Genomic DNA, 16,024 nt, shown 5'->3' on the forward strand with positions numbered 1-16,024 from the left:
CAACTCTGTTTCAAAGTAGTTGTTATTTGAACCAGAGCACAAGCAGATGTGAACAAGCAGACTCCTCGTACTAATAATGGCTTGCAAAGTATCCCTATTCTTCAGTGTCCTTAACCATATAGCATATATATGTGTTATTTTGTGTTATTCTTGTATGAACAGTATGCTTTATTGAAGATGCATTGATAACTCAGACTTCAAGGATATGTACTACTATATAGTCTCTGAAATTATATACTAAAAGCTATAAAAACTTGTTGCTCAAGGAGAAAAGGAAGTGTGAAAACTGAGGCAGAAGTGGAGATACAGGAGGAATCGGGTGATGGGAATCTGTTGCTTCTCCAAAATTATCATTGAACATGAATTTTAGTTTGCTGGTTGTGTACCTTGAAATGGCCTCAAAAAGATGCCAGATAAAGCTTTTTTTTGCTTTTAGGAAATTACTGACACAGCTGTGTCAAAAATTGTCTTGGTTTGACTAATGCCAGAAAGCTCTTTATAATCTTTAAGCCAGAAGGTAGTAACCTTAGTTAGGTTAGCGTGGTGCTTTGTATTAAAATGATTTTGTTACCACTCAGTCTCTATCTATCTTAATAAATAAGACATTATTTCACCTTAGGCTGTTATTTCTGTTATATGGTGTTCTTCCTAATTTGTTTAATTCTGTACTTATGTTTTAATTTTATTTAATGAAAATTCTATTTCATATTGATGAAGTGTATTTCTGTTAAAGATTGATTTTAATTTACATGTTCACTAGAAACTTTGCTGTGTTGAGGCTTCTCTCAGTCGAACCACCTATGTCTTGTGGGTAGCAACTGGGAATACCAAAAATGCTGGAGTTTGAATTCAGTTCTAGACATTTGATGTGGAAACAGAACTTCTTATACTTGCTCTATTCTATACTTCGGATTGTTTTGCAGAAGCCAGTATTTAGCAATTACACGTGCTGAAGAGAACTGCATTTTTTTCATTTTGAAAACAAGGGTACATCCTACTAATGGGGTTTTAACTGAAAAAGCTGTGAAAGGGTTGTAACCAAAAAAAGTGTAACCCTGATGATCTTATAAAATGTTATTAAAAAGCTAAGTAGAATTCCTGGGTGAGAGTGTGAGTTGTGCATACAAAACTTAGACTTTTGGAAAAAAATGCTGTTGTAAATCTTCTTCCTATAATTGACATTTTTTAGGTTCCAGGAAACCTATTTCACAACGTGATCTGAAAGCTGTAACCAATGATGTGACCAATGCAGGAAACAGAACTATAACTTTTGTAATTGTAACTTCCCCAAAACTTGGAAAGCTGATCAGAGTAGATTCTGATGATACCACTCAGGAAATCTTCAGTTTTACTCAGTCTATGGTAAGCATTTACTTTGTAACAACCCAGTTGAGGGGTAGATTGTTACTTCAAAGGGCATCTTAGTTGCTTATTCTTTGTGTGATCCATTTATATCTGTTAAGTAACCTGGCATATGTGACCCATCAGTGCAATCACCCAGATTTGCTATGTCATTAAGTATCTGGCATCTAGTAACGAACACAAGAGAAGCCTTTGTTCCCCTCTGCTTGGATACTAGCAGGGTCTTGGCAATTCCCACTGTTTTGCTTGTAACACTATTTGTCAAGAAGAGCTGTTCTGGTGCCATTAACCAGCACCCAGAGGTTGGAAGCTTCTCATTTTTGGCAGAAGAAGCAGCCTTTTTCTCTATGAAAAGTCCAAGTATCAGATTCATTTCAGTACACAGTCCTCATGGGTGTCCCCAAGATGACTTTTATTGACTGTATTGGCTGTGGTACTAAGTGTTCGAAGTATCTTTATTGTGATAGGGGTTCTCATACTGAATGACTGAAATGTGGCAGCTTATGTAACTTGATGGAAAAATGCTTTTGCAAAAGGAATTACTTGTCTGTGTGCAGAATCTGAATATAACTTTATCTTCAGCATGCATTAAGCTATTCTCAGAAAATTGAAGTGAGGAAGATAAAAGGGGGTCAATCTTCTGACTTCGCTCATGGGAAAATATATGTTTACAGATTTCAAATGTAGCTATTTGATTTAGTGTATGAAGGAATAAGAAAATCTATTGGCCAGAATTTGAAACGTGGCCAGTAAAACCTGGAAAAAAGATTGACATTTTTATTAGTTGTCATCAGACTTTGAAACAACCTGACCAACAACAGCTGTGGAATGAATCTCCACTTGGACTTTATAACTCAAGATGAACACAGAATGGTTCTCATAAAAAGCATTTTCTAATCCCATTATGTTATTGGTCTTGTTTCAAAAGTTGCTGAGTTATGTCTTATTTTATGAAAGAGATGAGTTGTATAATGACACTGTTCCCTTTTGATCCCAAAGTGTGTGATTTTTATGAGTGTTAGATGAAATAGTTAAGCATGTTAGATGGAAAATCTTTCAGCTGAGGTTTTGAAATGTCACTCCTTTTGCCTATGGATATGACCATTATGTGTGTATATCAGGTAGTACCATGTCAGAACATGCCACTTATTCTCCATAGCTTTCATTTTTACTAAACTTTCCTTTTAACTTTGTAAATTGTGTAAGGATTTGGGCTGTAATAATATGTATGGTTTTCTTGTCTGTTGGGAGATATTTCTGTTGGCCATTTTAGTTTCAAACAAGTAGAGCGAAATGACTTCTTGCAGGTGGAATTAGGGCATCCAAACCAGCTTGCTATTTATTCTGGTAGAGAATAAGACATAAGGGAGAGAAAAGGGATCCTAAATAAACTTTCAGTACAGTGTGTTATAATCTCAGAGAGTTAAATATGAGTGAGAAAATTGCATCTATGTTACAAACATTGTACATTTTCCATGTAACAGAGACTAAAGCATTTAGTTTCTGTTTGGTAGTAAGCTTGTAAATCTGATTTGAATTGAAAAAAAATTTGCATTAGTGTAGGTCTTTGGGATTTCTTTGACTTAATTCTGTGTTGAGGAACTTGAAATTTCACTTTGGAGAAGTACTATGCTGCTAGCTCATAAAAGTAGTTACTGCTTTTCCTGGGGTGCTGAACTCTTCCCTATGCCCTGTGGTTTTTTGCTTTGTTGCCAAAGCAAAAAAACCCCAAAAGAAACAGAAATTATTATTGTATTCCAAGATATTTTTTCTTGAACAGATGTTGTTCAGCTAATATAAGAAAATTATTTGCACATTAAACACTCTTGAGTAACACAGAAGTTTTTCAACATGATGTTTGCTTTTTGTTTTTCTCTGCAGTACTTTCTGTGATACCTTTGAAGTATTTTCATCTTGCAGCAAGCCGTAGCTTTTTCATTATATAGAGTCATTGCAGAGGTAAACACAGAAATCCTCACCAATTCCATTCTGTTCTTAGCCCAGACATTAGAATGGATTTGTAATAATAATAAAAAAAAAAACCAACCCAACCAACCAATTAAGGTTGATACTAAACACCATTGAATTTAAAGGATGTATATTGTGCCTGTATTTGTTACAAAAATATGCTGTGCTCAGCTTGAATTTCTAGAGGTTTTGGAAAATTACCGTGAACTAACATATCCTTTTGCTATTAATTTATTTTTTGTTTGTTTGTCCTATAATAGCCATTAAGAATTAAATTAGTATAGGGAAAGCAGAGACCTGGAGATGTGTCTATAGGGTTTTATCACATCAGTCTGAATTTTTTAGAGAAAAAAATGGGATGGTTTCAGAGCTGCTGAGAAAACAGACCTTGAAAGCCCAGTGTGCCTAGTGATCTCAGTGGGGGCTGTTGCAGTAATTTCAGGATTCAATCTCTCTGCATTCACACCTCAGATTTAATATTGCTAAAATGCTTCATCTGTGATAACAGCAGGGGGGTTTTGTTTTCTTTTTTCACATCTTTCAAGCATATGTGATACAAACGTGTACTAATGAGTCTCTTCAAGGTGTTTGCAGGATGTGAGGAGTGTTAAAATAGTAAATTTAGAATCGACACCATCTCAGACAGCGATCTCTCTGGCAATTACAAACTAACATGTGCAGGTCAGGTCAGTGGTTGCCTGGGAACTTGCCAAGGATTTAATAGATATGACTGTCATCTCTCCAAGCCAGTGAATGAATTATCAAGCAGACCAGATGCTGAATCTACTGGATAAGATTCAGTAAGTGTTCTAGTGTTGCTGTCATTAGGAATTCTACTACAGTTCCAATGTATTATAGTATTGATCTTAAAATTCAGGTATAGTTTCAGCTGATGAGAAATAATCTGAAAATACTGCCTTTTGCTTTGGGGTCTAAAGAGATAAATGGTTTTATCTTGTATGTGCATTTGTTTCTCTGGAGATTTACTGCTGTATCTTGCAATACTTGTAAGCTTGATTACTCACAGCAGACTGATTACATTCTCTTGAGTATGATAATCTGCAAGGTCAGTGCAGGCAGGGATAGGACAAACCAGATCCCTTCCTGTCTTTTAGGAATCCCCTTCTTGCTGTGATATAGAAGTTTTCCATTACTTAGTTCCATCAACTCTTTGCTTATAAGTGAGAGTAAATATCAGTGGTCATTACACTTCCTTCTGGTTTTCTTAGTATCTTAGCAAATACCTTTTGCTATTTACAGGAAATAACTTCATCGAAGTCCTTTTCCAGCCTTCAGCCTTTCATTTGCTTTTTCAGGACAAGTAATCAAGCCCTGCTAGTGTCAAAACCCTAGACATATGATACCCTGATTTACTAAAAATACAGTCCAGCTGAGCTCGTGATCACCATTACCATTGCTAGTTTGAGATAGTTTCTCAGTGTTATATATCTCTCTGCTCTTCATGTAAGGCTTTTACTAAGCATTCATGCCCAGTAATATTTCACTGACTTTTAGGTGTTTATCTGGCAACACAGAGTCCATCTTATGAGAAAGAGAAATTCAGGATAATCTCAGTGTACGTACAGGCTGGATCCATGGGCTGAGGCCAGTGGTGTGAGGTGCAACAAGGCCAAGTGCTGGGCCCTGCCCTTGGGTCACAACAACCACAGGCAGCACCACAGGCTGGGACAGAGGGACTGGGAACTGCCCAGTGGAAAAGGGCCTGGACATGCTGGTGACAGCAGCTGAACATGAGCCAGGGTATGCCCAGGTGGCCAAGAAGGCCAATGGCATCCTGGCCTGGATCAGCAATAGTGTGGCCAGCAGGACCAGGGCAGGGATTGTCCCCCTGTACTGGGCACTGGTGAGGCCACACCTCGAGTGCTGTGTCCAGTTCTGGGCCCCTCACTGCAAGAAAGACATTGAGCTGCTGGAGGGAGTCCAGAGAAGGGTCTGGAGCACAAGTCCTGTGAGGAGCAGCTGAGGGAGCTGGGGGTGTTTAGCCTGGAGAAAAGGAGGCTCAGGGGTGACCTTATCACTCTCTACCTGCCTGAAAGGAGTTTGTGGTCAGGTCGGTGTTGGCCTCTTTGCCCAAGTAACAAGTGGTAGGATGAGCGGACACGGCCTCAAGTTGTGCCAGGGGAGGTTTAAATGGAATACTAGGACACCTTTCTTCATTGAAGCATGGCTGAGTATTGAACCAGAATGCCCAGAAAAGTGGTTGAATCACCAACCTGAATATTTTAAAAGATATGTAGATGTGACACTTGGGACATGGTTTAGTGGTGGCCTTGGCAGCTCCAGGTTAACAGTTGGATTTGATCTTAAAGGTCTTTTGCAACTTACACAATACTGTGATTCTGTATACACTGTGCATGGACTAAGGTACAAGGGTCTCTTTGAACAGTGTTCTCAAGATATTTTTGTCTTTTTTTTTTTCCTCTTTCACATATGTCTTTTCTTTTCCTGGAACAGGTTGATGAAGGTGTGATCATGTATGAACACTTACATGCTGAGTTGGCTGGCTGGAGTGCAGAAGATTTCTTTGCATTTACTGTCTCCTCTCCACCATCAGCTCTGGATATCCAGGTGTTCCGTGTTGTCATTTCATATGAAATTGCCAGGCATGATCAGAATAGTCGTCTTCTAGCAAATACAGGTAAAAATGCTTCACAGTTTGGACTCCAAATTATTTTGGATCTGTCAGAGGTGCATTGAAGAACAGACTAAAAACAAAAGTGTCTTGCTCTTCAGTAAGCAGTGACCTACTTCTGAGACAGAGAGTGCTGTAGGTAGTGGGAAAGCTGCATTCACTGCATCCTTAGAAATGAGATTAGCTCCATATGTTTGATGCTTCCTACTGCTGTAGAAGATATTTTGTTTTCTATAATGGTAGGTGAAAACACTATCAGAAGTTTTGAGATACCAATATTTCTTTAATCTTAGTGTATGCATCAGTCATAAATCTTGTTTCTTGTATGTAATTGTATTTTTAAAGTAGTGGTAATATATTTTTAGCCATGACGTGGAAATCAAGGATACTATGAAGAGATTTTCTGAGCATCATCAGTATTTGATATATAATTTCTGAAATAGTGCAACTATAAAATGTTCAGTTTCTAAGATTCTCTTTTCATTTCTGCCAGGTGCCATAGTCCAGGAAGGAGGTAGAGTATTAATCAACAAAACAAATTTAGATGCTTCAAACCTATTGATTAAGCTACCTGATGTACAGCGCTCCATGTATGAAGTCTGGTATCAGGTTGTGTCTTTACCCCAACATGGCATGATTGTTGTTGGAGAACGAAACGTTACCAAAGAAAAACCTAACTTCTCCCAATACATACTGAACAAATTTGGAATTATGTACATACATGATAATTCTGAATCTCTAAATGACAATTTCACTTTTGCCGTTTGGTTAAACCTAAAGAGCAAGCCTGCTACAAAGCCCCGTAGTGAAGTTTTAGAGGAGATGTTTAATATCACTGTTTTCCCAGTGAATGATCAATCTCCAGAACTGAAGACTAAAAGACTGCACTTGAAAGTCCTGCAGGGAGATGTGTTAATGCTGGGGGCAGAGAATCTGAAAGTTGAAGACTTAGATAATGCCCCAGCTGAGCTGAAATACACCATTGTTAGCAACCCAAATAATGGTTACTTAGCAATGAAAAGCAATCTCAGTGTCTCTATAAAAGATTTCACACAAGCTGATGTTGACAGTGGTAAAGTTTGGTTTGTACAGGATGGAAGTTCATCTTCTGGGGTGTTTTATTTCAGTGTGACTGATGGTAAACATCGGCCTTTATACAAACTGTTCAGTCTGGAAGTCGTACCAATTGCTCTTGTCCTAGTCAACCTTACCAATGTTGCACTGCCACAGGGCCAGACATCTGTCACTATTACTGATGTTCAGCTTGCAGCTGTCACAAATGGAAAAAGCACTAATATTATGTATGAAATAACTCAGCCGCTCAAATATGGGCACCTCATGATTGGAAATGAGCAGGTTACTAGATTTGAGCAGGCAGATTTGTCCTCAGGAAGGCTCTCTTACCACCTGAAAAATCTCACTGCTTCCAGTGAAGTACTGGAGTTTATGCTTTTCACTGCAGAAGGCAATCTAACAGGACAAGTGCTGAACATCACAGCAAAGCCTTTAGTACAAATTGTATCTGACCTGCAGATTTCAAATCAAGCAACTTACAAATTTGGAAGTGGTGACCTGGATGCTTCTGAGCTAGCCAATTTGACAAACAGTAATCCTAGATTTGAAGTGATAATGCCCCCCTCTCATGGAAGGATTGTAAAGAAAAGGTTTGTGAATGATGCAGTGTTGGAAGATATTCAGACGTTCACCCAGGCTGACATTGATAGTGGTGTTTTGCTTCTAGACATAGACACAAATATGACAGGCATTGATCTGTTGAATGACTCATTTACATTTATCCTCAGGGCAGATGCTGTGCAGCCTGCTGTTGGCTGTTTTCAGTATTCCATTGTGCCACACAGTCCTGCACTTGTGTCTCCACTTTCCACACTTGTCCTCCACTTTACAACAGAAGTGCCTTTTGTAACTAGCATGACCACTTTCAAGGCTCACTCTACCTCAAAGGATGAGGCCCCAGCCTCCTCACAGAATGAAGAGCCTGCAATAGCGCCACAGAAGACTGAACCAACGATGTGGCCAGGGCAGAATCACTGGGGAAACCTACATGAGGAAGGTCCATTGCTAAACCTGGCAGTGGGAACAAGTGTATCTGTGGAGTTGAAGACTACAAACCAGGTTAGTGCCAAGAGTCCCAGAGAGCAGGGAGGCGAAAGCAACCTTTGGTACATCATTATCCCCCTGGTCCTTGTGTCTGTGCTGCTCATTGTTGCTGTTACTTCTGTGTGCATTTTGTTAATGTGTCAGAAAAAAGAGAAGACAAAACCTCCAGTCAGAAGTCAAACAAATGGAATCCTCAGCAGTGCAGATCGATGTCTGGAACGGAGCTTGACTGTGCCCGCTGTCACAGTGACTCCTCTCATGAACGGGGCTGAGAGAAGTACAGCCTCAACATCTCTGGCAGTAAGACATGAGCAGCTGCTTCCTACAGTGATTTCTCCAGCTACAGAAGGGCATCTGAAAAACAGTTTTTTAAGTCTTGATCCTGAAATGATCCAGTATTGTCGAAAAACAAACCCAACTTTGAAGCGCAATCAGTACTGGGTGTAGTTACACCAGTTTTGGTCATGGTAATTGATGTAGTATGGAACAGTGAATATATATTGTTGATATAATTTGTTTTTTATTACACTCATTTATTATAGGTCACATGATACACTGTGTGTTAGATGAAATCTAAATACCTGTGAAATAATAATAATAATAATAATAATAATAATAATAATCCTACTGATTACCATGGCCATAACAGAAGATTTGCAGTTGGTATGCCAGCAAAATTCTCACTTAATTCAGTGGGGAATTCGGCCTCATGGATTCGGCCTCACCCTACATATGCAGTATTTTTTATTTCCCATTGTTCCCATGTTCTGTCATGGATTATATATTTTTAATAGAATTGTTGGTTTGTTTTTCTTAAAACTAGTTTTGCTATAAAGGTCTTTTATTCCTTCTGAATCACTACTTCTCTTTGAAGAATTTCAAATTGTTTCAGTAAGTAATTTCCATGGTGCTAATTTCAGTAATGTAATTTTGACCTGAAGGCTGTTTAGAGGCCAATACTAAAGAAATAAAACTCTGACTATTTTGATGGGTCACTGAACTGGATATCCAGAATTCAAATTCAGCAACAATAATACAGCAGTGAATAAGGGTTCTGGTGGAATACTGTGAGATGTTGTTTGTTCTTTTGGTTTCTTTTTTCCTTATTTGATACTGAACTCTAGCCTTTAGTGTCTGAAAACTGGTAAGATACATCCTTTACCTCTACTCCACATGGCAAAAACTGAGTGTCAGTCAGCCTGTCTGCTTAATTACCTTTAGGTTTAGATGTGCATAAAATTAGTCTGGATGTGCATAGAATTTCCTGCTTCTGAGAAAGGGCTAAATTCTGCTTTCAGTGAAGCAAGCACAACTTTCTTCGGAGTCTGTGTACTCAAGCAGATGGCAGTAGAATCAAGTCATGGGCTGCATACTGTCGTATGTCCTGGAGCTACTGACAGAAGCAATCCTGCAATGTAGTATGTATCCTCTTCTGAAGTTTCAGTTTACCCTTCATCTTCCGGAACACTGAACAAATGTGCCTTATACACTACTACCAAGTGCTACTTACTCCAGCTTTGCTCTGGCGATAAAATGTGCAATAATTTCTGTGCAAAGGGAATATTTTTGTATTTTTGGAAATCCAAGCTCAGTAGTGATGTGCAGTCTCCAGTAAAGGTCCAGTTTTATTTCCACTGAGAGCAAATAATAAAATTCCTATTGACTATGAAGAATGAACTGACTTCAAGGGAGTGGTGCTGTGATCATAACCAGTCTCATAGTAATACTAAACTTCCCATCTGTTTTTTGCCTTTAAATTGTTACAGCTTCCAGCCAGCCTCTTTGTAAAGACTGTTCTCAGCAGTCTCAGCACTGCACTCACTCAGTAAACACTGGAATACCATTTTTATTTAGACCTAGGTGCTGCCATTTTTGCTTTTATAGAACGTATTTATGGGCCTCAAGATCCTTGGTGCTATTCATTTCACGCTACTTTGTTTTGGATGAATTTTTTTGGATGAATTGTTGATGATTAAGTGTGTTTCTGTCATTTATCGATGGCAATTATGGGAAATTTTCACCCACAGGGAGGGCCAGATGTAAACTCTGCTTGCTGCTGTGTTCTGAAAGCTGAACACAGTAGCAGTGGGGGTAGTCCTCATCTTTGCAACCTCTGCCATGGGCAGACATGATTGTGGTGCATTTTTCAGAGCCCACTTCAAGAAGAGTAGTCCATGTCACTGGAAAATATACAAGCCACATCTTAAGCAGACCAAGTTATTAGAGCACTGGAGACTAAAGATATGAACCCTTCAAATGCTCAAACTAAAATGTATTAGCGAACTGGTCATACAGTTTTTACATCTGTCATTACCATATCTTCCCTGAAGTGAGTGTGTGAGTTCAAGTATGTGATCAGTGTAAAGGGCTCTGGATGTTCAGGTGTCTTAGGTGGATCGCTGTAGATCTCCGTGGTGGACCTTTTCTGCTTTCCCAAAGTTCATCTCTGGGACTGTTCTGAGCAGCTCTCAGCCAGAGAGGTGGTGTTGCCAGCCACCACAGGGACACCCCTGCACCTTCTGTGGAGGTACAGCCATATGTCTCTTGCCATTTCCTGGAACCCCTTCTGCTAACATCAAGCAGACACCAGCTTCCTCCAGGTCCCAGCTGTCAGATGCGGCCTGCCTCTGATGCCTTCTAGACAGTAGCAGCAACCTGATCCCTTGACACCTTCTCCAGGCCACTCTCCAAGGAGGAGTAAAGAATTTTAATCCCAACACTTTCCTGACACGTGAAGAAGCCTGCCTCGCATTTTGCTGTCAACAGCAAAAGAGACTTCCTGCTCCAATACCTACCAAGCAGTGTGCCTACAGTTCAGTACCAAAATAATGCACTGCTGAAAACTCCTGGAGTCTGGTGACAAAATCCATAGTCAGCTTGTGAAAGGCTGAACAAAAATACAGAAATGAAATGTGTTCTTCATGAGATTTTGCTAGGTGTATTGGTGTCAAGACGGGTGTGCCTAAATTTGTGGTGCTCAGTGTGCAGTGGAGATGGAACGTAGGGCTGATGTAGTGCTGCTGATGAAAAAAATGAGACCATGACATAATAGTAAAAAAAACCGCAGTGCAATTACAACTCCACAATTGAATGGGCATTCTTGAGCTTGAGCATTTCCATGCTAGGACAAAAATACTCCATGAAAACATCAAAAAAGGTGGTAGAATTTGTGCTGGCTTTTGGCTTTAGCATAAGGAGCTGAAATCTTGCTCTGTTTCGAAATGGTTTTGGTTTACAACAGATTTTCAAGTAGATTAGCCTTTATGGGGTTGTATCTTGAGCATCTGGCTCAAGCATTGAGGGGGTTTTTTCAGTTTTGGTTTTGTTTTTTTAGTTAAAATCAGCCTAAACTTCACTGATTAATCAGTGAAGTGTGCCAGCGTTCAGTTCTCTTACTCAGTTTTTGCTGCAGTGAGACAACTGTGCCTGCCATATTATGTAATGCATGGATGAAAACTTTATATGGATGTAAGTTTTATTGTTAATCAGTGATTACTTGGGTTAATGCAAAATGCAGAGGTAATATTGTAACTGGTAACTACATATGAATTTAGCTTTAAAATCCCACCCTGAATCCCTTGTTTAAAAAAAAAAAATTAAAAATCTGATTATGTTAAACTTTCCCTGTGGACAGTGCAGAATAGTCTTTGGCAGAGGATGGTTTATCTTGTTCATACATAGATATTTACTATAGATGAGAGACGTCTGCTCTGGCTTCGCTAGAAGTCCAGGTCTGAGATGATAAAAACTAGCTAGGGTGAATCTCATACTGGGTTTCCTAAATTACTATGGATCTAGAAAATGAAAGATTTGCCCATTTCATGCTTATGAATTCTTTTGCAGTTCTAGGAACACATATTTTATGGTTGGAATCTGGCTTGAATATTTTGGTTGTTTCACTTGGCCTTGAAGCTGTGTATTGTATTTACTGAAGGTGGGATTTGTGAAGGATTCCCCTTTTTACCAAATGGAGTTCTAAACTGCAACATGGAAGTGCCTTGAAAACATATATTAAATCAATAAACCATTTTGTTTATAATCCATGTGCTTAATGTTTTTGTGCTTTCTTTAAACACCTGTGAAATGCAGAGACACAAGAGAATCCCATTGCCAGTAACAACATTCTTCTGGGTTTTCTAAAGTTGTATTTTTTAAATTGCACATGTGCTGGGATGGCTGCTGTACTGTGCTGAGTACAACTCAGTGTGTGTGGCTGGAAAAGGAGAGACATCTCATTGTGCATCTAACCTGGCCCAGCACTTGCAGTAATGTAACATCAAAATAAATGCATTGATTTGAACTTGCTCAAATAGGACTACACTGGGTTTATTTCAGGAAGATTTTCTGTTTAACTGCACCTAATTTTAAAATACCAAATTCTTAAATAAATACATTGATGTTAATACATTAGTGCTGTTTCTTCTTTGATTTTCATCTTGATCTAAAGTACCCCCTCACTCCAGCCTCACACCAAAGGTACTGGTCAACCTGATTTTTTGTTTATCAGAACTTAGCTGGTCTGTAGTTGTTCTGTAACTTGAGGTAAGGAACTTCCTTTTGAGATATGAGAAATGCTGGTGGCCCGGGGGAGCAGCTTCCCCTACACCATGAATCAGTGCCCTGAGCACAGAAATCTATCAGCAGTAGAGAGTTGTGTCCCCCTCCTACACCTCAGAAAATACTGGTTTGGGAAGAAGAGAAAACAGGACAGAAATTGTCATAAACCCTTTACATTTTCCTTTTATTAAGATACTGGAAGGGCCAGCTACAACTTTTGCTGCAGTAGCCTTTGCTACCTTCTACAATGCCAAATTCAGCAGAGAATCGTGGCCTCCATACTGCTTGGCACCACTTTTTTCAGGCCTGTCCTGTACATTTTGTGAATATTTTTAAACGGGCTGAAAATAATTGCTCTGGCATTTTGAATGGAAACTGCATTAATTTATCTTCACTCATTTCAAGCTAAATAATTCCTGCCAGAGCTTGTATATCCCAAATGCAGTTCCAGAACAAAATGTTCTTTCACTGCAACTGGTGAAATCTATATTTCCACATCTGTTGGTAGAGAGATTCTGTGTGGTGAAATGCTTGCTTTACGTGATCATTTCCCTATTTCCAGTCTTGCTGCTTTGTAATTTCTGTGGGAATGCTTTATACATGCTGGTAGGCACTGCTAGACATGAAATTATTTGCAGACTCAGGTTTTAGCTGCAAAACATTTGCATGGCTTCACAGTGAGAGGGGCATTAGTTTACATAAATTTTTTGGGGAAAAACAAAGGAGGAGAAGATTGAGCATTGATAGGGGATGGGAGTTTCAGAACTTGGAAGAACATGGGCAATAGATCAGAATAAATTTGTGTAATGTAAAACATGTGACTGATCACAGTGATTTGCTCCAGCTCATTCATTTTATCTTGCATAGGTATTTTGTATGTGACGCATGAAAGCATATTGGTGAGGAACTTCTTGAGAGAATAAAAAATTAGTAATCAAGAGCTTGCATTTCACGTATGAGTACAGACATTCAAGTACATATCAATGAAGTTGAATCTGTAAGGGAGAGGCATGTAGGAAGTTGTTTTGAGACATGCAAAGCCCCCAGGAAAGCTGCTCTGCTGGCAGTGAGTGCTGAGGAAGGGGTTGGTTAGAGAGGCAGGGGGAAGTAGGATGATTACAAAGATAAGCCTTCTGGAATTAGAAGGAGTTTCTAAAAACAGGGGAGGGTCGTTTGGAAGCAGATCCATGGGTTTGTTTGAAAGGCAGAGGTGATGTGCTGGGCTGATGTGCCTTAGGCAAGCAGGCTATAATCTACCACACTGCTTGGGAAGGGAAAGTGTCAAGATGAGTTTTGTTCCCACTAGAAGGGAGAGTCCTGCTTACAAAGGGTTGTTAAGATCTAAAAGATCAGTTTGCCTTTTCTTTTGTTTCCCTCTGCAGCTGGCAAGAGCTCTATTAGAAATAAATTTTCTATGGCATGAACATTGTGAATGTTGACTTAAGAAGTTTCTTTCAAGAAGTTAAGTTGTGGAGTTCATCAGATCACTAAAATCCTTCTTTGTATAACCACCACCCAGACTGGCTAAGTTGCCTAGGGTGGAACTCAGATATTAAGTCTGTTGGCATGAATGTTACCTTAAAAATAGAGTAGCAGTGTTCCTAGTGTCTTGGTCAAAGTGCAGAAAGGAACAGGATGAACTTTGGTTTTTGACTGATTGTAATTGCAATTAATGATTAATGGTAAATCTAGCAATCTGCAGATACTCAAAGGTATTTATAAATAGAGGCCTTGGTTTTGAGCACTGACCAAACTACACAGACAAAGATGGACATCTCCTTGGTTCTGAGCATGGGATCTGCCCTCAGAAGACCAGTACTTCTGTGTGTGCAATTCAAGAGCAAGGAGGGAGGTAGTGGTTGGTCACCACTGATCTCTGTAATGGCCTACATCTGAACCCACAATTTAAAGACACTTAAAACCCATTTCCATTTCACTGGTTCCCCAGAAAGCCTGAAAGGTTGTAAAATGGTGGGTTCATGGTGCCCCTCAGTGACTCCACAGCTCAGGAAGCAGCAGGTTGTTTCCTTGACACCAAGCTCAGCTTGTGCTGTGCTTGGCAGACCTTGGACATTTAGCAGCCTATTTCATGTCACACTGGGCTGCTGCACAGACAGAGGACGAGAGCCTTCACTGCCTGGCCTCTCTGCACTTCTCCCGCTGTCAGAGAGAGGTCCTCTTCTGCATCTTCAGTGCAGCTGCAGAAGGAGTTGCTCTCAGGGGCTGTCAGGCAGTGGAACCCTGATCTAGTTTCACAGATTCCCTGCTGCCACCCTGCTGGGGAATTCTCCGGCTGGCAGTTGTGAGCAGAGGGCAGTACTTTACTAAGAAACCCATATGTACATAGTCTGCTTCAGAGTTATAACTTCCTTTAAAAAATCTCCAACCTTTTTAAAGAAACACAAACACAGAAGAAGACTATATAAGCACAGAGGACTATATAAATCAGACCCTCTATCAGATACTGTAATAGTTGTAAACAGTGCATCTCCTCCTAGGCACTAGTGTTACAATCTGTGTAGGGTGGATGTACATACTGAATGCAGTCTTGCCCGTTACCTCAGTGACCATTTAAGTCATTCTCCATTGTGGGTGCTGTCATTTTCTTTAACAACTCTGTCTAGGAATTCAGTTGTCTCTGTTAAGGAACTGTTGCGTGGTTTAATTGGTCATTGGCCATAGGTCACCAACACGTGTTTATTTTATGGGAAAGTTCAATGAGAAGATGTTCCTGTGCATAGATTATGAAACAGAAAGTTTCTAGTACTTGAAATGTTTGAAAGTCTTCGTAACTCCAGACCTGTTGGAGCTGATAACTGTATTTCAGGGAATAGCATGGCTGCTCTTGGCAATTTGCCCAACTTTCACTGCTTTGGAAAAAAACACACCAGTCCTGCTGCACACGGGTAACTGTGGAACAGCTTGAAATAAATAGCAAAATGTGTTTTGTCTTCACACTCTTCTGGGATGCAAGACATGGATCTATCTCTCTCCTAGCTATTGATATGATAAACAAAATAAAGCAAAAATGATGAGGCCAGTTGTTTGTGCAGCCAGTGCAGAGTCCACTGAGACTGAGTGCCTTTCTTTAGCAAGTGCAGAGCAGCGGTAGCTGGAAATGTGTTTTGGATGCTGTGTGGGTAAATCATCCAACTGGTTATACTGACAGCATGTGCTTAAGAAATACCAAAGGTGGATCCAGCAAGTATCTCAATAAGGTATTTTATTCTCTTGTTTATAGTTTCCATAGAGGAGTGGAAGTTGTTGTTTTCCTATTAGGAGATACTTATATTTACAAAGTATTTCACTGAGCTCAACTTTTTGTCCCATGCTAGAATAGATGACACAAGTGCCTAATAGCCTCCT

At 39.7% G+C, this 16,024-nt stretch overlaps 1 protein-coding gene across 3 annotated transcripts in view; it reads left to right on the forward strand.

Annotated features, from left to right (window-relative positions):
* Positions 1-12,144, forward strand: part of LOC121664794 (chondroitin sulfate proteoglycan 4-like) — a 44,930-nt gene extending 32,786 nt beyond the window's left edge. For 2 of the 3 annotated variants that reach the window (XM_042028356.1, XM_042028358.1), the window contains 3 exons: positions 1,190-1,362; positions 5,806-5,989; positions 6,477-12,144. In XM_042028356.1, coding sequence (XP_041884290.1) covers positions 1,190-1,362; positions 5,806-5,989; positions 6,477-8,548 — 2,429 coding nt within the window. In that variant the 3' untranslated portion in view covers positions 8,549-12,144. The remainder of the gene's footprint in view (positions 1-1,189; positions 1,363-5,805; positions 5,990-6,476) is intronic. The other variant, XM_042028357.1, reaches the window with a different exon arrangement.
* The last annotated feature ends 3,880 nt before the right edge of the window (positions 12,145-16,024 follow it).

The sequence above is a fragment of the Corvus kubaryi genome, unplaced genomic scaffold (assembly GCF_017639235.1).
Source record: "Corvus kubaryi isolate FWS band 111438036 unplaced genomic scaffold, C.kubaryi_AGA036_p1.0 37308, whole genome shotgun sequence".
Taxonomy (NCBI): domain Eukaryota; kingdom Metazoa; phylum Chordata; class Aves; order Passeriformes; family Corvidae; genus Corvus; species Corvus kubaryi.